At 37.5% G+C, this 21,832-nt stretch overlaps 1 protein-coding gene across 1 annotated transcript; it reads right to left on the bottom strand.

Annotated features, from left to right (window-relative positions):
• Positions 1-849: 849 nt before the first annotated feature.
• Positions 850-21,501, bottom strand: LOC121871743 (gamma-soluble NSF attachment protein-like). Its single transcript, XM_042374156.1, has 11 exons — positions 21,380-21,501; positions 17,548-17,615; positions 17,118-17,202; positions 16,849-16,866; positions 12,222-12,429; positions 11,104-11,174; positions 10,851-10,915; positions 7,760-7,872; positions 5,938-6,084; positions 4,575-4,682; positions 850-3,812 (listed from the first exon to the last, which is right to left on the bottom strand). The coding sequence occupies exons 1-11, from the start codon at positions 21,436-21,438 to the stop codon at positions 3,786-3,788; spliced, it is 969 nt and encodes a 322-aa protein (XP_042230090.1). The 5' UTR covers positions 21,439-21,501; the 3' UTR covers positions 850-3,785.
• Positions 21,502-21,832: the final 331 nt, after the last annotated feature.

Below are 21,832 nucleotides of genomic sequence, written 5' to 3'. Positions count from 1 at the left end.
CCTTTTCCCACAGCACAACAAGTCACCCCACGCAGCACCTCGTGTTGTACTCTCAAAACTTTAGTGTTTCTGTGTGAAATGGCCCCTAAAAGACTGCCTAGTGTCAGTGCTAGTGATGCTAGTGGAGTGAAATGTAAAGGGTAGAAGTCAATGATGACCCTGACAAAGAAAGTTGAATTATTAATTAAGTTAAAAGAGAGGATGAGTGGGTGCTGCAGCTAGTCGGTTGTTTGATATAGGTATACAGTAGGGTAAAAGGTAGTACAGTATAAGTTGCTATTTGCGGTTTTGCCTATTGATGCCATTCCTTGGAATCTAACCCCCATAAATAACAAGGGTTTACTGCACAAAGACCGTGGATACCCGGAATCTGCAGTTAACGAGGGTCTACTGTGTGTGTGTGTGTGTGTGTGTGTGTGTGTGTGTGTATTCATTTGGAGAATATCCCACACTCATTATTATCCAGTAGAGAATCACACACACAACACAAGCAAGACAGTAGGAATACAAATTTTACCAACCATAACTAGTATATTCATAAGTCTGGTTGGCAAAATATGAATAATTATGAAATACTGCATATGACCAAAACCTTTTCGTTGGGAGTGATAATTAATCAAATAAAATAAGAGGGCATCCTCTTTGTATCATATCACTATACGTATTTCATTGCCTCCTCTTCACCACAGGTATTTGATCAAGTTCCAACTGAACATAAGGTTTGTGATCATTTATGCAGTGGTGCTTAATCAGTCTGTTAAGGCTAACTGGGCATTTATCAAAGTCAAAGGACCTTAATAACATTACGTGTACTTACGGACTCTTGAGTGAAGGGTGTTAAGACAAGTATTTTGATATTGCAGGTCATTTATTTGATAAATAAAGTCTTAAGCTATATTACTTATCTTCATGAGGACACAGTCAACTGTATTAGATGACAGCTACTCTAAGACACTTAAGTCCAAATTCTTAATCATTATGATAACAACTTGAATGGCTACAACCTTTGAGTGCTGCGTTTTCCTCGGGTAACCGAGTCGTTACGCGTGCCTGGCAAACTTATTTCGATAAATGGTAATGCCATTCAAGGTTTTACATCACTTCACATAATACATAAGAAGTCTGGACTATTTCCAATAACAAGGCAAAATAGAAACCAATGTTTTATCACAATTACAACCATAACAAAAACAGACATTGATGACACATGAAAAACCAGAAGAATATTAGATTCCTGGTCTAAAGGAGATATATAATAATAATAATAATAATAATAATAATAATAATAATAATAATAATAATCCAGAAGAGTTAATTATACTTCAGGTAAGATGCATATTCTTCTCCAAGTTGCCTCAGGGAAAGCTAGCAGCTATACTCATAAATTCTGAATGCAAGACAAAAACAGTTGCCATACATATGTTGTAGTATGTACAAGTACAATAGTTGTTTTACAATGCTTATAATGATAAAACAAGAATGTGCACAACTGGCATACGCACAAACACAGGAGAGACAAGTGCACATACTGATCACATACACACATAAACGGGAGAACTAGGAGTACACTTGCTATCGTTGGCGTACACAACTTGCGGAATGATGAACGTCTTCAAACCATTTCCAGTACAGGGAGAGGTGAACATTCAGAGTTGTGCTGCTGATGAAACGTCCCTCTGGTGTACGAGTGTGTGGCTTGATGCACCCCATCAGACAGCAGGTAAATAGGCTTTTAAATGCACTGGCAGCTGACAAACATGACAGTCAGTAAAACTATCAATGTTATATGAATATAAACTCAATCCTGAATACTTTGTCAGTTACCTTCTGCAAGTTTCTGCCTCGTTTACATCAGGGGAGATGGAGCATTACACAAAACACCTAAAAAACTGTCAATATAAGCGTCATCGGCTTTACACTACTCTGGGAGGGGATAATTCGAGGGGAATGTGTCATCACCACGGGCTGAAGTAACAGTGGTGTGGCCATGGAATGATATGCAACTGGACACAATAATAATAATAATAATAGTATAAATAAATAACTTCAAAAACAAAAGGCCAATCTTGCTCACCTTAATAAGAATCCACACATAAAACAAGAAAATGGTGCCTAATTCAGTGATGAGTCTTGTGTATTCCTGAAATCAAAATCTTTGAACATCAATTAGAAAATAAAATTAGGCTCTAATGAAACTTGTGTACCAATGTATATTGATTATGTCTATATATATGTGAGTATGTATGTGTGTTTGTATACATGTGCAAAAGAGTGTGTGTATACTGACATATCATGTTTAAAGGGTATGCATAAAAGTTAATATGCTTAAAATGTACTGTAAGTGTGTACTGCACTATAATGTGTCTGTAATTACCACAATTATACACAATCTAAATTAAAGCCTCTGTGTAATAACCAATTATGATAAACACCTTACTGAAGTAGTCTGTAAGGGTGTAACTCATACAGGTGTAACTGGGCCACCTTGTGCTGCCTCCAAGTGGGTGTTAGTAAATATGGAGGATAATATTTCTACATAATATATCACTATAATAACAATAAATAACAAGATTACAATTCTAAATAGTTTTCTGACGATCAATATATTTCTCAAAAAAGAAAATGTAATTATCACCTTTAGTTGAAGAGTCAAAATCCCAATAACAGAAAAGTAATAAGATAAAGGCTAGAAAAATCAACAAGTGTAATCAGAAGTGTAACAACAGTAGAATCACCAGAGGTTATCCTCGTTTATAGTTTTCCTCCGTGAGGGTCGGCAAGTTTGGTTCTAAGATGCAAGAAACGCCTATTCACCTCACTCGTTGCTTGAGATGTGCACCATCGTGTGAAATGAGTAACTGGAACTGTTTTGCAGAATGCATGAAGTCACACATCTCTAACAATACAAACTGGACACAGATCACATCAGGTAAACAACTCTAAAACAATTACAACATTCTGAGAACCACACATAAGTGATGACTGCATCACTTTATTACTCACTGTTCCAGAAAAACATTACGCTGTTTGTGACTAATTTCTACGCTAGTTATAAACTCCTTTCATGACTAGCTTAATTAATATCTGCTACAAAATATGCACATGGATAAAAGACAATGTTCTTTGTCTCTGTGTCTGACATGGTTTCAAAAAGCTGAACTGCTGCAATAGATAGTTGGCACTCAATGAACATAGTCTGCATTTCACAGAACTTGTCTCTTTAGTGGATCTCAAACACACAAATGATAAAAAGATACATAAACTGATGTTCCAAACAAAGACATACCAAATAATTCACCATCTAGTATGGATAATGAAGGCTACATTCTCATCTCCTTTACCATAAAAGCCTAAGTCCTTACTCATCTTCCTTGCAGCTTAGGAACAGTGGCCCATTTACTAGCATGCTATGAATAACACATCCTGACTGTAAATGGTATTAACCTCAGCATGAATCTTAAATCAGCTGGATGTCAAGTGCTCTTGTATCTAGCAAGTGCCAGCAATACACAAAGAAAGTGTATGACAAGATAAAACATTCTGAGTTCTTCGCATATTTCCTACATTAAGTTTCAAGTTGGTCACACCGACTACAAGCCTGACAGATATATCTTAAGCTACAAAATGAATCATCTTGTCAAAACATTTTCTAAATGCTGGTGACTCAACTTTCCAGGTGACTTGATAACGTGCAGGTCATTACAAACCGTGCAGGTAAACTCGTACCCTCCTGGTACCATCCAACTCTCTAAAAGACGTCACGGCAAACGCCCGCCTGGGTCAGTTCAGCACAAGTCTAACTCATCATCTCCCTGGAAACAAGAAAAATTCAATTAACAAACTTCTACTCAATATTGATACTGTAGTATAATACAACTAAATCCTGACCACAACCTTAACCTACCAAGTATTATATGAAATTTTTCTGGTTGAACATCACAATAATAAATATACTGTTGTCTAATGTTGATCTCACCAAATGGAAACAAACCAAGACGGCACCTTCGACGTGTTTCCATGTACTCGGTCGACCGAATTGTTTACATGAAACAACTCATATATAACGTAGCTTACTGTACACCTAAACCAAATGATTACCAAGTTAGAATATAGGTGTATTAAAAAACCACCAATGCAAAATTAAAAAAACCACATGAATGTGAGTCGATGTGGATATCTGAATTCATACAGATGTCACATACATCACTAATACAGAATGATCAGAATAGCAAAAAAAAAAAAAAATTCCCTTCCCTCACTGTCATTTATTGTACCTGTTGTAACAAGCAAGTTTTGCCTTGGTGCCCCTAACACACAGTAAGGTGCTGATATACCCTTGTGGCTACTCTGTCACTTCACACAACAGCAGGTCCATCCTCATGTACCACCTTATACAATGCTTTGTGGTCATTCATGTATACTACTGCTATCTCAATATCCATATGTTTCCCATCCACCTCCACCCCCTCTATATCTTCTCCTACATCAGTGTTAGTTCTTGCACATGCCAGTGAGTGATTCAGAATGTGAACCTCTCGTGCATGATGCCACACACATACTATAGTAATCCATACCTGGGATATTGATGCACCGCCCATCTCCTTGGAGACGGAGTCAACATCTGCGGCAGAGCTGGAGGTGTATGGTGGGTAGGTATCCGTCACCCCGGGTTTCTTGGTCTCCTGGTTAGGGGAAAGATAACACATCTAATACCGATGCTGCAAAACTTTTAAAGAAATCTTAGTTACGTTTAACCAATATGCTATCCGTCTAACACCAGAACCTATCTTGTTTGTGTATATTCTGACTGAAAATGTTTTAATAGGAAACCATAAAAAAAAGCTACTGAAACACTACAGCGATTTATGCTGACACCATCTGTGTTGGAGTCCGTCATTTTTGCTTCATCAATATAGTACAGTACAGGTCTAATGTCACATGTTTTCTGATAATCCTACAATACTAAATAATGTTCACATGATCTCTTGAGAAACAAATATAGGACTATGGCAACATCAAGTACCATGTGTCCAAACTTACATAAGTGACATATAATAAGAGTATTTTTCCTATTGCAGCTGTTCATAGTACAGGAATAACTCGCTATTTGCAACCCCGCTTATCCGCAATTCATACTTTAACATCGCTATTCAATATACGTAAAGAATACCCCACTTATTTGCAAAGAAAAATTAAGATACCCTACAGTAATATTTCAAACTGCAGGGGCTAGCCACAGCTCTCATATTCTGCTGTAAGGTCTGCTTCACACAAGTGAGTTTTTTCGCACAGTTTAAAAATTAATGAAGTTCAATGGGACCGTTCACATGGAGTATGTTGCCAAGTAAGACTGTCCCTGTAGCCTCATCCCCCTACCCATCCCCCCTACCCCAAGCTGTGTTATTGGAATTTTTCGCCTCGTAATTTTGGGCATATATTACGTAATTTTATTCCCCTTTTTTTATTGTTACAAGCACACACAATCACTTATGCAAAATGTGCAAGAAAAATAAAATATATGATTACCAAAAGGTCAAAAACATAAGAGGGAATAAGCATTCCTTATGTGCATGGCAGTCAGCACACACACAGAGAGTAGAAGGAGGAGGATGGAGCAGTGTTGGAGGTCTCAGTCACTCAACTCTCCAGTGAAGTGAAACTATTGTCAATTGGCAGTGCAGTATTTTTGTCTTTATTTTATTTATTATTATAACATTTACTGGTACTATATTATTCACACAACCCTGGTCCCTAATAGCCTCAGATAATGACGAGAATACATCGAAAAGTATGTGGTGAAAGTTGCCGGCTGGGAACGCTTCCCGCCTATTTAAATTAATTCTTATGGGGAAAATTGTCCCGACGTTCATAAACTTGTTATTCACAATGACTTTTAGGAATGCATCAATAATCAGGGTATTCCTGTACCTTTCTTACCTGATTGCATTTGGGTACAGGAAGGCTTCTGGCAAGCTTAGCATACTCTATGTCCATGTGCTTGATGAAGGAAGAGCTAAGAGCTTTCAATGCCATATCCCCATCCTCTTCATCAAAAGCCTGGATCAACATTTCTACTGTCTGAACCTGGAAAATAAAATATGTTCTTGTTATAACAACTACATTATAAAACATCTTTAAATTTATAAAGAATTGATGTATTTTCAAAATCTCTCTTTTATAATAATTAGGAATGACACAACTGTTAAGGGTACAGTATATCACATCATCTACCAGAATGAATCAGCTGCTGTACAGTGTACACAAGTGAGAGGGTCTGTAGGAAAAAATTAACAGTTAATTACTGTTCTGTGTAATATCATAATAGTAGTTTAGAGTTCCAGTATTGTATACAATACACTACTGTAATTTAATAATAATTTTGTTGTGATAAAGTGGTACAGTACTTTAATCATGTATGTTTAGGGCCTTTTGATCTTTAACAGTACAGTAGTAACTATTTTTGGGGGGGTTACCTTACATTTTACCACATAGGGGTTGTAAGGTCAATTCTGTGGTCTTATGACAACTAACCCACCTTATAGAGATATTATCCAGGAGGTTAGTACCTTAATTATTTAAATTTTTATTTTGTACCATACCTGTAGTATGTTAATCTAGATGGAGAGAATGTCCCAGAACCTATTTATGAAAACACTAATGTACACATACAAAATATATTGTAAATAACCATAATACACTACTGTATGCGCTATACTATATTCACCAGCAGATGCTGTTGTCTTGAGCTTGTGATACAGGCCAGGTGGGGCAAATGGTGATATGATACAGGATGGCCTGCCTTTGTCCCGTACCATCTACTGCAGCAGGTGTTGCTGTCACTCTCCTCTCCCTCCATGAAGGAGGGATTATACACACATTCTATACTATACATAAACCTCTACACATTAGCCTACAGCAGGCATACACTGTCCGCCCTGCTATTTAAAGTACGGTGTATACGTAACTGTAATCAGTTTTCACGTCTTAATACTGCTTTAACACAGTATTCTTGGTTGATTGTGTCCTGGTACAGTAATATACAATACTTCACAACACAAATTGTATGCCAAAACAGCATTATGCAAGTGAACAACCTTGTACAATGGCAGCAAAATATAAACTAAATACACAAACCCATGATATAAGTTACCCAAGCAGCTAGCCTACACATGGACCCGGCACGTGGGGATGAGTCAGAGCATGGTGCAATCCCTTGGGACTCCAGGGAAATTTGCTCCCATGCCCAGAGTAGAAAGAGTTTCCCCAGCATTTCCTGGAAGGCTCAAAATTCATTCCGGCTAATGGGGAGATTACCGCATTTATATCCAGTTCGTTAGTTCATATCCCTACACTTGTGAATCAGAGGCCAAGTGTTGAGTTATTGTTGCTGTAGAAAACAAATTCGTACAAGAGGGAGGCTTTCCTGACATAACTCTGTACCCACAACTGGATTATAGTGGAAATATCTCGGTACAGTAGCGGTCCACAGATATAAATACAGTACAGATTCCGTTGTTCAGGGAAGTGGGTAATATTTCTCACACCATTTATCTCCTCCTCGTGTAACGTTCTGTTATCCCACACGTAAAACTTCTGTTGATTAAAGCAAATACCTGTAGTCCACCTATATACATGAGACAAGTATCCTTAAACAAGTACAGTAATACAATAATGACATTGCTTTCCCAAGGTTTCTATAGTATACCACTTCTCTAAAGGCCTTTCAGAGAATTTAAGAGCAAGTATAAATTCTACATACCTCCTCCTGCTCACAATAAGATCCCCATTCTCTAAAGGCCTTCTCAGCAGCGACAGAATCCCCACGAGCTAGTTGAACAAGTACCAGCGCCACTGTCATCCTCCCAATAGCAGCTGAAAATTGAAAAAAAAAAAAACTGATTAAAAAGTTTTCTCCACTAAAAGCTGGCCAAGATCTTCTCTCCAGCAAAATAGAGGAGAACAAAACTGTGAACAATAATAACAGAAAGTACTGATAACATAACTCATTTTAAGAGAGAAAAATAACATTAGCTAACACCAAACTGGCCATAGTCAACAAGACCCCATTACACTGCCTGTCACAAGGATCTAACAATACATTAGAATACAAGGACATTATTGTATTTGTCTTTTATAGCACTTGTGGATCTATTATTCTTGTTCAACTTAGAGGGAGAGACTGTGTTTAGGTACAATACATTAAGTAGTCATCATAAAACAATAAGTTAAATCTGGTATGATTCTGATAAGTATCCTGCATAAATGTACAATTTTAAACCAGGTGCTGAATAATTATAGTGAGAGATGACATAAATGCATGGGGTGACACACATTGAAGAGAGAAGCAGTATTTTCAGGTGTAGTATTAGTGGGATGGGGGATGGGTGTAGACAGTGTATGTATACTGTACCAGGTCAGCTCACAGCAAGGTAAAATGTGTCCAGTAATGCACATGTTGTCACAGGATTCACACATTGATAGCCAACCTGTTTGGTTATGTATATTTCATTACTGCATTCTTACGATACTTTTCTTATAGTACTAGTTTGTGTCTCATATAGGGGAACAGGGAATATATTTCGCAGTAGAAATGTATTGTATATAATGTACTTATTTTTAGTTGGGATTTTAAGTGAATCATACCTAAAGAACAATTACTAAAGTGTATGAAATTAAATCTAGGAATCTACTAAAATATACAAAAATATGTTTAGGGAAGGAATGTTTGAGGTGGAAGTCAGTATATTGTACACAGATGAAATAAATACATTTTTTAAAGGTATTAATACTTAAATAACAAGCAGTAGAAACAAATAAAACCTAATTCAAATATGTGAGTGCAAAATGCAATTTATTTTTCATTATGAAAACACTAACTTATTTTACAGGCTTTGTCATTTTGTCACTGTGCTTTCTCATGGAGCTGATCCTCCTATCAAAGACACACGTCCTAAAAGACACAAGCAACAACAAACATAAATGGTAATGACAACCAATGGTTAAGATACAGGTATTCCCTGACTTACAATCACCATATCTACAATGTTTATATATTAAGACCACCCCCTTATTTACAATGTAAACAATCCACATGAACGATGGTCATTGTCCGGCCAATGCGGATACATCTCTCGGCTCACTTATCAGCTGCAGTCTATCCGTCACGTGGCTACCCGGCGCACTACAGTACCAAGCTTTGTTCTGTGATAATTGCACGTGGCTACCCGGAGCACTACAGTACCAAGCTTTGTTCTGTGGTAATTGCACGTGGCTGTGATTACGTAGTTCAACGATTATCGGTCAGTATTGGTGTTGTTACTTATGTGTTATTTTTTTTACCTTATAGTGAGATCACATCACTAACACATTTCTGCAATGTTTTCTTGTGACTGTAAAGTACTTTGCCTCTGTTGCTGTGAACATGACGTGAACAGTGTCGGCCACAATAACGTAATCATCGTTCGCTCTGTTTTCGTAACAGTGAAGTGAGTAGTGTAACTTTGAAAATGTCTGGGAAGCTCAAGGCACCCAGGAAAATTGTCTCTCTGGAGGTGAAGCTTGACATTATGAAGCCTCTCCAGCTTCCCCAGAAGATGTGTGGGGGTCAGAGTGACGTCTCCACTCCACCTACAAGAGTCCCCTTAGCCTCAAAGGGGACATGTGATGATGACCAGTATTGTTCTTAATGAAGTGGTGAGTGTTATAAGCATATTATTACTGTAGGATTTATTTTTTTCAGTGACACATGTGGTTGTCCGACTGGCTGGGAACATACAGGTATTCCATTGAACCCCATGTTATAATGATGCTGATTTACGGTATTTTGACCCGAGATGAGTTTTTCAGGAACGTAAGCCCAAATTTTGCTGTATCTGCTGCCATCATCTTTAAGGCTCCTCTTCCAGGCTTTAGTTCTCTATCACTATGATCACACTTTAACTTTCTGTGCTCTCTTACAGCTACTTCAGTCCAATAATTTTCTCCTCCTTGTACAGTTGACCCAAGAAGCTAATACTGGGGTAAAGTGTTGATCATGTAGCCACCAACATAATGTACTATAAGCCCTCTGCTTCTACTCCATGTTCAAGGACTGTACAGGTATTCCATTTATCAAATATTATTTTCATTAGATTTCAAGATTCATACATTGTATATTACTTGTCCTTTAGGTATGAGTCAGTTAAAAACCCAATCAAACAATAAGTACAGTATATTGTCAAACATTTATGCTATAAAAGTTACTCATTGTTTCCCTATACGAGTTACAAATCCCAACAAATCATAAGAATGCTAAGAAATACTGATCAGGAATAGGGTTCGGTTCCCAACGACAAGAATACTTCAATATTATACCTAAAATAATGACATCAGTTCATGAACAAGAAAACACAATATTATAACTCAAAAAAATGATTTCTGTTCATTAACACCAAAAAACTCACAATATTAAAGCAACTAACAAATTGATAAACTAAATAAAATACTTTACTCTGGGCTTTACCATTTTTCCTATAACCAAACACTGTTTTCATAGAGTGAGAACGACGTATAAGATAAGAACTTTCGGATAGGCCAATTTTCGTACGGTGAACACTGGTATAGTGAGAGATACCTGTACAGTATACAAATCCAAATGGGCTGGCAGTCGTGTGTGACCTTGGGTATAGATAAGAGTGAAGAATATGTGGGATGAACGTAGGAGAGACAGGGAGGAAGAGCTTGTGCTGCAGCTCAGTACAAAACTATGCTATCAATAACTTCAATCAACACCCTCCCACCCTTTTAAGATCAAGAGTACCTCAGAGGTGATAATCTACTCCACATACCATACCAGTTGCTAATATACTCACGGCCATTTTCTCCTGCCTGATGGAAACATATTTCTCTCCTGATGGCATCGGTGGCTTCGTCAAATCTGTGAGTAGGAACGAGCGTTGTGAGACAATTCCTATGCCGTAATTTCATCATATTTCACACGATAAAAAGGATACACATTAGACCTTGTCATGGAAATAGTTTAACTAGATACTGATAATGAGTTATTTACAGGCAAGAGAAGTGATAGTTTTAGACAGCCTAAATGACAATCCATCAATGACCTACTTTTGGAGCTTGACATTGAGACGAGACACTCTGCTCTGGTACTCGGCTGCTTGTCGAGGACGATCTTCAGCCTACGGGGAGTAAATGAATAGGTAATAATTTTCAATAGCAAGTTAAGCATTATACCAGTGATGTAGTCAGGATCACTAAGTCGAGACGATGTAGAAAAACACCACTAATTAGCGTCGAGGTGGTTAAACTTCAGGCGGACTATACTGAGGTCCACTGTCACCTCCCGCAGGTAGTGTCAGGGAGGTTAAACAGTAAGTGGTTTATGCCAGGGTAGTAAATGTTCTGGTGAGCATTGTGGAGGCTGATCTTCTGGGGACTTGCGTTTATTCTTGTACATAAGCTAAATTTTTAGGATAATTTCTTTAGTACAATATTTGGGTCTCGGTTCATATATGTACCCGTGACAAAGGTGGACTTCTCTAAACGCTCAACTACTGCCAGTTTATGTATTGCTGCCACATTAGTTTGATCTCGTCTTTCTACATTTAGTAAACCTTCCCAAAACCTTGAAAAATGAGTGTAAAATAGCCAGCAGGTGATAGTTGTGCCTTGGTTAAAAAAAAACAAAAGAAAATATATTTATCTAGAGGTTAAATCAGATGCTTTAAGGTGTTCTGAAGCTGTTGACATCCCCACAGTGTTTGACCTATCCAGTAGTTTCAATGGGTGTAATCCAAACAGAGAAGGTAGCTCCACAGTTAACAAGTTAATAACCAGTGACATTAACTGCTGCAAGGAGCTGTACAAACAAGCAGAAGAAAGTTGTCCAGCTGTGTTTGGACTAATATTTGACCCATACATCCTGAGGTGAAGAGACAGACAATCCTGCAGCTTCTTGTCAGTAACTCCACCACTCACTGGCCCCTATACACAGTTCCCTTAACCAACTCAGGGTTTGACGGAAATGTCATTTGAAGAACTTAGTGGTAGATGATGATGGACAGATCATCACAATAACTTACCTAAGAAGTAAGATGAACAGAGACCAAACAAGCATACTGTAAGTTTTTTAGGAAGTCAAAGCAGCTCGGGTTTACAAAACAAGAAGATGCTGCAGACTAAATACAGTAGAGCTATAAATATTCTATTCAGTGAGGAACACTTACCATAACAATGTCAACTGCATGCTCATACAGATGCAGGGCCTTCTCTGGTAAATGACCCTCAATCATTTTTGCGCCCTTCTCCAGGGTAAGCGCCGCTGTGTCGGGAACACCGTGCTCCTGGTACATGCATGCTGCCCGCTCACTCAGCTTGAAGATGGAGTCCTTGTCCCCTAACTCCTTACTTATTAAAGCAGCTTGCTCTAGACACCTACAGGTGGAGCATCAATCACATTATGGTTAGCCCATATACTCGTATACAATAATTAAGATCAATACACATACTGTACATTAAACTGATTTTCATAGGTTCTGTCAACACCATTACTACACTCTCACGTACTTTTAGGGCAAAAATTTGATAAACACAATATGAGTTCTATTCTATTCTATTTAAAAAATATACTTGAATTATGAACAAATTTAGTTCAAGTAAAAATCAATGTTTACTTTTTAAAGTTCTGCTACACAGTACGGTCTCAGTCATCATATAAGCTCATGGCTTCTATTGTATGTTCCAGCCTCACGTACAAGGTAAGTTTTAACCAAAACTTTTAAATACAAGACTTCTATTTTAGATAATGTGTACAGTCTTATGGTGCTAGAAACTATAAAAATACAGTAAACCTTAATTATTTTGGACTAACTGGTGAGATGGCTGGTACAAAGCGACTCATTACATGGTAGCCACTGACAGAGCCAGGGCTTTACTATAAGCTTAGCCAACTTGGTCAAGATGTTTACAATCACAGGTTGGACAAATAAAAATAAAAATCATTAGCCTAAACAATTGAGTAGATTTCTTAATAAACTCTTGTACAATATTGACTGAAAAAATTATAAATATTTCCCAGTACTGTAGAGGCTTAGATAATTTTAATCATATAACTAATTCAAAACATAATTAAAACAGGGTAACTCTTCCATTATCAGTTTAATTTCATATTCGGGAGAGTACAGTACAGTACATACTGTACTTCACTTTAGCGAGTTTCACATTTACGATTCATCACAATAACGACGGTAATGAAATGCTACACCTCAACACATTAACGATCAGCGAGCGGGTTGGTTTGTTTAGATCAGAGCGAGCGAACAGGAGGTGTGGTACTGTTTTAGCAAGAGTCGACATTCACGAGGAAGATGACAGCACTGTTGATGATAACGTTCAAGATCTGTTAGATGTTTTACCACTAGACTTCACTGGCTCTGAGACTAAAGGATCAGTTGGTGGTGGTTGTGGGGAGGCAGCTCAGTGTGAGAGTGTGGGGGCAGGAGGGCACTAACACCACTCCCCTGCCTTACATGACAACAAACTGTCCCATTAAGCAGTTCAATGAGTGTTTAAAGGTTAGTTATTATTAGTTCTTAACTCGACATGCAGTATTAATGTGTGTGAATAAGCGGTTGTAATTTTTTGTGGGGTTTATAGTGGGGGTGAAAGCGTCTGAGGTCTGGTACTAATTGACCCATTTAGCATGTAAACTATACTCCCCACATTAGTGATTTTAATAACAACCGTTTTCGTGGTACCAATTAGTCGTAAAAGTGAAGTATGGAGTGTACTGTAATCCTGGAGTGTCAGTAAGTATGGATCAGATAACAGGCACAGTCAGTATGTCTATGGTTTAACGATCGGGCTTCACAAAACCCCTGAAATGAGTAACTGAAACTAAATTCCAAAATTAATCCAATTAAATGATGCCAATCTTATACAACACAATCTTAGACACTTAAATAAGAGTGTGTTATCATGTGAACGTGTATGCCCGAGCTTTTAAGGGCCTAACTGGCAACCCTCTGGTCTGTGTGCAAGGAAAGGCAATAATGTACAGTAGAAATTTCCCCATTAGCCAGAATACCCAGCCCATAAAACTCTCAAATTGCCGGAATTAAAATCGGTCCATAATTATTCCATAAAATTTGTCTCAATTCCGGGTCTGTGAACAAGTTTCCGAGGTGAAAATCAGCCACATTTTCTTCAAAAGTTCCGGAAAATCTTTTATTTTTTTCCGGGTCTGAGAATAAATTCCAAGGATGAAATATTGTAATGCACAGTTTCCGGAAAAATTACGAGAAAATCTGTCCAAACCTTTCAAGGGATATTACCTACTATACTGTACAGTAAATACTTGCTATTCGCGGGTTTGTGATTTGGGATTTCAACTATTCGTGGTATGCAGATGGTGGCTAGCTTATGAGCCAGCCCGCAGCGCAACGAGTCACCCCCTCATGCCCACAGCTTCTCCTCTCACTCCTTTCCCTTTGTTTGCATTCAACCATTGCCTTCAATGCAGGATCTCTTGTGTTGCACTGAAAACTTTAGTGTTTCTGTGTGAAATGGCCCGTAAAAGACTGCCTAGTGTCAGTGCTAGTGATGCTAGTGGAGTGAAAAGTTTAAAGACCTCAAAGCCAAGAGGAAGCAACTACCAATCACAGTGTTTTTAAAGAAAGAACCAGCTGCTCGCCCAGCTGATTCATCTCCCTCACCTACTGCTGCTGCCCCACCACCTGTCTCTCCACCAACCACCCTCTTCCAACAGTGATCCTGATGATCTCCCTATACTGTACTTCAGTAACCAGATTTCATTCTATTGTACAGAACACTTCATCAAGGTCCAAACTTCCACAAATGAAGGAGAGTATTATTGGTGACTTAAGTTTCTCATACACAGTATAGGTATATAGCAGAGCACTAAGGTAGTATAAGTTGCTATAATGAGGACCTCCCGTAATACCAAATCAGATGAAATATGAGCATTGGAAACGAATGAAGTGTGAAGTGTAATGAATCATGAAACACCAGTGTCTTTAAGGACAAGACTGTACAGTTTGTATAATTCTTAATTTTGACTGACAGTTGTGATGGAGGAATGAGTGATCATTGTACAGTAATAGTTCCATTAGCCCAAACAATTTGTGAAGAGCTCTTTTGGGGTTGAGAGATTTATGGGAAACGAGAAATATCTCTCAAACCTGGAAAATATCCCACATCCCTGAAATTTTTCCGCGTACTGGCAAAAGCCTAAACTATGCACCTCTGTACACATACGATACATTGTAAATAAACAAAGTAATGCACATTACAACTGTACTGTATATGCTATACAGCACTCACCAGCAGATGCTGTCATCTTGAGCTGCCAGTAGGCATACACTTGCTGAATGTAAAACACAATTGTCATCACAATTTACACTCTAACACTTGCAATAGAGGTGGGGTGGGGGATTAGTGGCCTTGTATTACTGACCTGATCTGATGCAATGCCAGGTCGCCCATTGTATATAAACTCCTCACTTATTTCTGGAGGAAGTGGGGTGGGGGATTAGTGGCCTTGTATTACTGACCTGATCTGATGCAATGCCAGGTCGCCCATTGTTGGGGTGGGGTATTAGTGGGTCTCATGACCTGAAGACATCTTGAATAAAGACAAAAACTAAAGTGTTTCCCACTTATTGAATGTACAGTAGAGTATACTTAACTAATCACTTTTTATTTCTTTAAATTGCTTTAACACCGTATTCTTGGCTGTTTGTGTCCTGGGACAGTAATGTACAGCACTGCACCACAGAAACTGTAAGCAAAAACAACAGCTAGCGAGGGAATAACCTTCTACAATGGCAGCAGAATATGAACTATGCGATCCAAGCAGCTAGGCCACCCACGCACCTGCCACGTGGGGGCGCTTTAGAGCATAAAATTTATTACCAGGCCCAAAAACAGAGAGGTGTGGAGAGATTTTCTCGGAACCTTCTTGGAATTTTCCCCAAAATGTGCCGATTTTCATCCTCAGAAACTCGTTCACAGGCCCGGAATGTAGAGTTTTCTAAAAAATTTTCCAACCCAATTTCCATTCCAGCAACCTGTATTGGAGAGTTCCAGGGATTGGGGGCTCCAGCTAACAGGGAGATTATTGTATTAAGATATTTAAAGCTTCTTTAAGAACTGAAACATGATTATAATGTGCTTATTTATTGTAGAATAATTTATATGATAGTACTGTACTTGACCGGCTAGGAACTTAACTCCCCATATTACATTGATCCACATGGGAAAAAATGCTTGGTTATTTGTATAATCGTAATAAATAAGGACTTTTCAGAATGAAACCCATGTGAATAATGAGGACACACTGTATACTGTAAAGGACCCCTGTAAAAAATTATTGCTGCCCTGGACCCAACACTGTCTCTATCATTATACTGTACTCCTAAAGTGCAGCACTGGGTCATGTTTACCTCAACTACTAAAGATAATTTTCTTCAATCCAGGATTCTAAGTCTTTCCAGCCTATAGACCAAAGAAGCAATTTCTAAATTCAGTAAAAAAATTTGAGAAGTGATAGTTTCTAGACAAATTCTATACTTTTACTACCAGTCTGTGAGGAAACTCTCTGCAAAACACAGCTCTTATACTCCCAACTCTTCGTACTGGATGTTAACATGACATACATACAACTGTGAATATAATAATTACTGACCAAATCTTCAAAACACTGTTGAGTTCAGTACAATGACAAGTGGAATTATAAATTTACTAACCACAGTTGATGAATATTAATAAGCATATCATTAGGGAAAATATAACAAAGAATGGAAGACATTAGTGTTCTAGTCTTCTCTTACTTACTTGCCAGCTGAAAAGAATCTGAAGAACAAGTAAAGGAACAATAACACGAGTCATTTGAGACACAAATTTACAATGACACTTGATAAACAATCAATCAAAAACTGAATTTCTTATATTCAATAGTTAAGGACAGAGTCATCTGCAAAATATTTTCATGTCATACAGTTATATTGCATTGAAACCCCAGGAACATCATGCAGCAGAGGAATATCGTAAGATCATTATATTTCCCTAAACTATATTGTCAGTCCACATAGATTAAAGGATACGATCGGTTCAGTTTGTAGTTTTCAACTGCCTTCAATAGACACTCCCGGCACTGGGTGAACTGCCTGGCCGTCTTGTAGCACGTAGCTGAAATACATTAAACCCCTATTAGTAAAATGCACCCACTGAACAGCACAGGTACTGTACCATCAAATTCCTTATAAATTATTAAACAATAGAATAAGCAAATATTTGGCCCTCAAAGGAAAATATAAATCAGAATTCATCATAAGGAAAGTTGGACACCTGTGACTACTGTAAACTGTACATGGAACAATGAGAAACTGAAAAATTAATTACTGTAAAGCAATGACTTATTTCATTTCTTCTGAAGTAATTTTTATCATTGTAAAATCTTATATAAAATTAACAAATAAATGAGACCAAAGAAAACAGTCAAAGAAGCACTAAAACAAGGAAGCATCGTCTCACCAGCGGCATTGTACTCGTCTGCCGCTATGTCGTAGTCCGGCTTCCATTTCAACAAGCTTGTCTTGAGGCTGTAAGAGAAACCAATATGACCAGTGTGTGTGTGTGTGTAGTATCAAATATTTTCTTTTATTTAGTCATACACAGAACAATTTAATGGAAAGGTACAATATATAAGCCTGACTCTAACAACGGCATGGATAGTGAAATCAGAGAATTACTGTATTAATAAGTTTAAGGTTAAATTGTATTATGCATTTTTCTTTTCTTCTGATCTTCTCTCTACTAGACAAGCCAGTGAGAGTTGACAAAGAGAAGGGGAATTATAAAGTATGAAGGCGAGTGGATTTATCAAGAGAATATTCACTGGCAGGTTTCCGGACTCCATGACTTGACTACTCTTTCTCCAAAGTTAGTCTGACAATACAGACAATTATCAGGGCTACATTATATAGATTAAGAATTGTGAATTCTTAGAACAACTCACAAGTAAATGTTGTAACATTTCCAAGTGTGAGCTCCTGTAAGTCTCATTTTGAGAAACACTGAAACATGTTCTGGTACACTACCATGGCCCTGAGCTCCCAGCACTTACCATCAATACACGACCAAGAACTGACCAGTTGGTAAGCCAATAAGTGGCATAAAGTAAATCAGTATGAATAAATATTTTGTCAAAATGTAAATAAAGTAGTGACCCCTCATAACCTTTATTCTGGAAATTATAATGATGCAATTGTATTTCTCCAAGGAATGATCTACCACTCTCAGTCAAACAATTTACTACAATAATTTTGGGGGAATAATCTAGGTGCTCAAAATCAAAATGAGTTTGTAACTAACATTTAAGTTTTACCTCTTAATGTCTTTCCTTTGAAATAATTTTGGATTTTTTCTGCAGAGCATATTGGAAATTTGTTTTATCCTCAGTAAGCATTCATACAGCCCCAGTAGAGTGTCTGCATAAAACATTGATCTCAGTTATGAAATCAGAGGCATTTTTTACAAGAAAAACGCAGCTTGGTTACAGCTAGCCAAATTATATTAGGCACAATATTTTTCCTGCTAACTCAAATGGTTCCTTGAGCCTATATGAATTAGGTTCCCACAAGTCCAGTATGTTTACCTGTATCTTGATACAGATGCATCAGTTTATGCTTCCTTCTGATGATTAAAATAAAATATTCATATATAGACATGTCATGTTAGCCCAAGATTTTTCTCTGAGAACAGTCACCATGGGGCCCACGAACATGTGTGGTGGGGTAAAGGCTCACACTCTTGCCCTGTTGGATAAAAAAGTTCCTTGGAAGGAATTCCAGGATGAGACACACCAACGATTAAGACTGAAGCTTGCAGCACACAGTCTTCCTGCCAATTCTGTTCCAACTCAGAATAATCTCCTGTAAGACTTATGAGATAAGAAGTGATGATGAATTTGAAATTTTCTGCAGCAAAAATTAAGAGAGTCCCTCAGAACCTTCTCAAGATTTGTCAGAATGAACGAATCAGCACAATATCTTGTTATGCTGCCACAAAAAACTCCCAAATGGATGGATATAAAAGAGCTAGAGTGACCTGGGAACTCAGCTCAATAGAGAATGTATTGAATCAGATAAAACACAAGTTGCCAACAGGAACCATATCATCAGAACCTCACCTACTGGAGGAGACTGTGCACATCTGGATAAAGAAATAGGTCATGATGATCTTTAACACTTGCTAAATCAATTTCAACTGGTGTTAAAATCAAAGCAAAACATAACAAAATATTCAATAACAACAAAAGAAAAGCGTGCATGTGTTTTAATGTGCTTATGGTATACTAATTATCCTTAACTTATGCTTATGTTAAGTCATGATAAAAAGTTACAGGGATCTATATTTTTGCAGACTATATATATATATATACACTGTACTGTATATATAAGCATGTACAATAGGAATTTTAACCAAATAAGAAAATAAAATAAAATAATTATGACTGTGCTATTCACTCTGCACACAAGTTTGCCAGTGATAGTACATTTTTCAGTGACTGTCACAAGAATGGATGCTGAGAATTAACAAGAAAAGCTACACAAGGTTGCTCCTTAGCCACCAAATTAATAAGAAAGCTTACCTCATGCATCATATAATGACATTTTCCTAATTCACCATCATCAATGCTTAACGGCCATTTTCCACAGTTGTGCGGATTAGCGGTGATTTCCTGATGGCAGCTCTCCATGCTGCACAGCTTCATGGAGCCTCTGTCATATTCTTTATTATTTTAGCAAATATACAAGCATTTGTAAGCTTGTCATGATCTTAAATAGCGATGACTAGTTTATTATTATAAAAATTCTACCTTTGGCTTGTTTAATATTCATTCCTGAAAGTGGTACAGCAGAAAATAGATCCACCAATCACAATCGCCATTACATACAGCCAAACTTCACCAGGTAAAATTACGAGTACAAGAGCCAGGGTGAGGTCGATGCATGCTTGGCTGACTGTACTTACTTGGCCTGTCTCTAATTAAAGCTTTTGAAATGTGTAGTTCAACCAGACCCAAAGTACAGTATTACAACTCAGTTCAGTCTCTGGGATACACTAAACACTGCTAATTGATTAAGAATGTTGCTACAATGAGTGATAAAGAAATTATTATTGGAACTCAATCTCACTTTCTGTACCAAGAAAGACTAAAATATTTATAGTTGCTCACTTAATATTACAAGAGTGAGTTTATTAAGACCACACTTGACCAACAATACACAACAAAACTGACTGGCTACTCAGATATCTAGTACTGTATGTTGATATAGGCAGTGGATATTTTGCCATGACCGACTGAGTTCCTACTAACACTATTTCACCGTGAGTGCACTCTGATTGGCTAATCATCCATTCTGGCAAAACAATACGAGAACAATATGTGACCATGACTCTGGCGGCATATGGCATTTATTTCGCCGTGAGTCGATTGTTGTATAGCTGTAAACATAACCTAACCAGAAGTTGTTCGATTTTGTTATTTTTCCACAGATGTTCTTATTATAAAAGAAGCGACATTTAATAGAACCTGACATAACCAACCAAAGAAACCTACCTAACCTAACTTCCTAGCAGGGGAGATGGACCCCCCTGTCATACTAAACAGAAAGTAATTAGGCCAATCAGAGCACACTCACAATAAAATAGCATTAACTTAGCCAGTCACAGCAAAATAAAGGCAACATCATACTTTTACCCAAAATAATATACATGTGCAGACTCTTGATGCATTAGTTTATTAATGGTGTAAAATTATCAAAATGTCCTTTGTATTCATCACCCAATGAACTAATTTTTGTAATGCTGTAATGAAACTACTGTACAGACAACTATGTACTTGTAACAATGAATGATTCTAGAACATTTCCATCATGTCATTGAGTCAAGGGTCACGTTCTTAATCTATATGTTACATTCTCCACAACAACTAGGAGAACATCATCATTCAGACAGTTCAATATAAACCATAACAAATATCATTAGCACAAACTACAATATCATAATCCATGTACCTAAGAATTTAGTGGCCAAAACCTATAATTTCATTCATAAGTTAATATTAATTCAAGACTGAGTTAAACTGTACATTAAGAGAGAAGTAACAAGGCACAGGACAGGTACCGCCCCCCAGTGAGATAGTCAAGCCTTTAATAACTTATCAAAAGAGAAGCTCAATTATTAACCTTATCTTCCCTCACCAATAACTATCTACCATCAAATACCAAACAAAATTATCAGAAAATACATCATACATATATAAAACCCTAAATAATCATGAATAATAAGTGAATTATACCTTTTCTCAGCCTCTCTAATATGAGCTAGAGCCTCTTCGATTTTCTTGGTGGATGCCATGATTGTTGTGTTGACAGACGATGCGAAGCTGTCAGCCGCGCCTGCGTCACCGGCTCCACCATAATGAAGCTCAACCATATTATAATGAACTTCAACCTTCATATTATAAGGAATATATACTTTTATTTTATGGGAAAGATCTCCATTGTAATATAAAAGATAACACATATATATAATATACAGTATATATTATAGATAATGTTTATGTTTATAATATTATGAGAGGTTATAGTGGGGTGAGGTCTTATATAGCTGGGGTAGGTGTGGGTTGATAGTTGATCTCGGCTTTGTTAGGTAGGGGTAGGTGTGGGTTGATAGTTGATCTCGGCTTTGTTAGGTAGGGGTAGGTGTGGGTTGATAGTTGATCTCGGCTTTGTTAGGTGGGGGTAGGTGT

This window comes from Homarus americanus, unplaced genomic scaffold (assembly GCF_018991925.1).
Source record: "Homarus americanus isolate GMGI-L3 unplaced genomic scaffold, GMGI_Hamer_2.0 scaffold39675, whole genome shotgun sequence".
Lineage (NCBI taxonomy): Eukaryota > Metazoa > Arthropoda > Malacostraca > Decapoda > Nephropidae > Homarus > Homarus americanus.
This window is presented reverse-complemented; position numbering and strand designations above follow the sequence as displayed.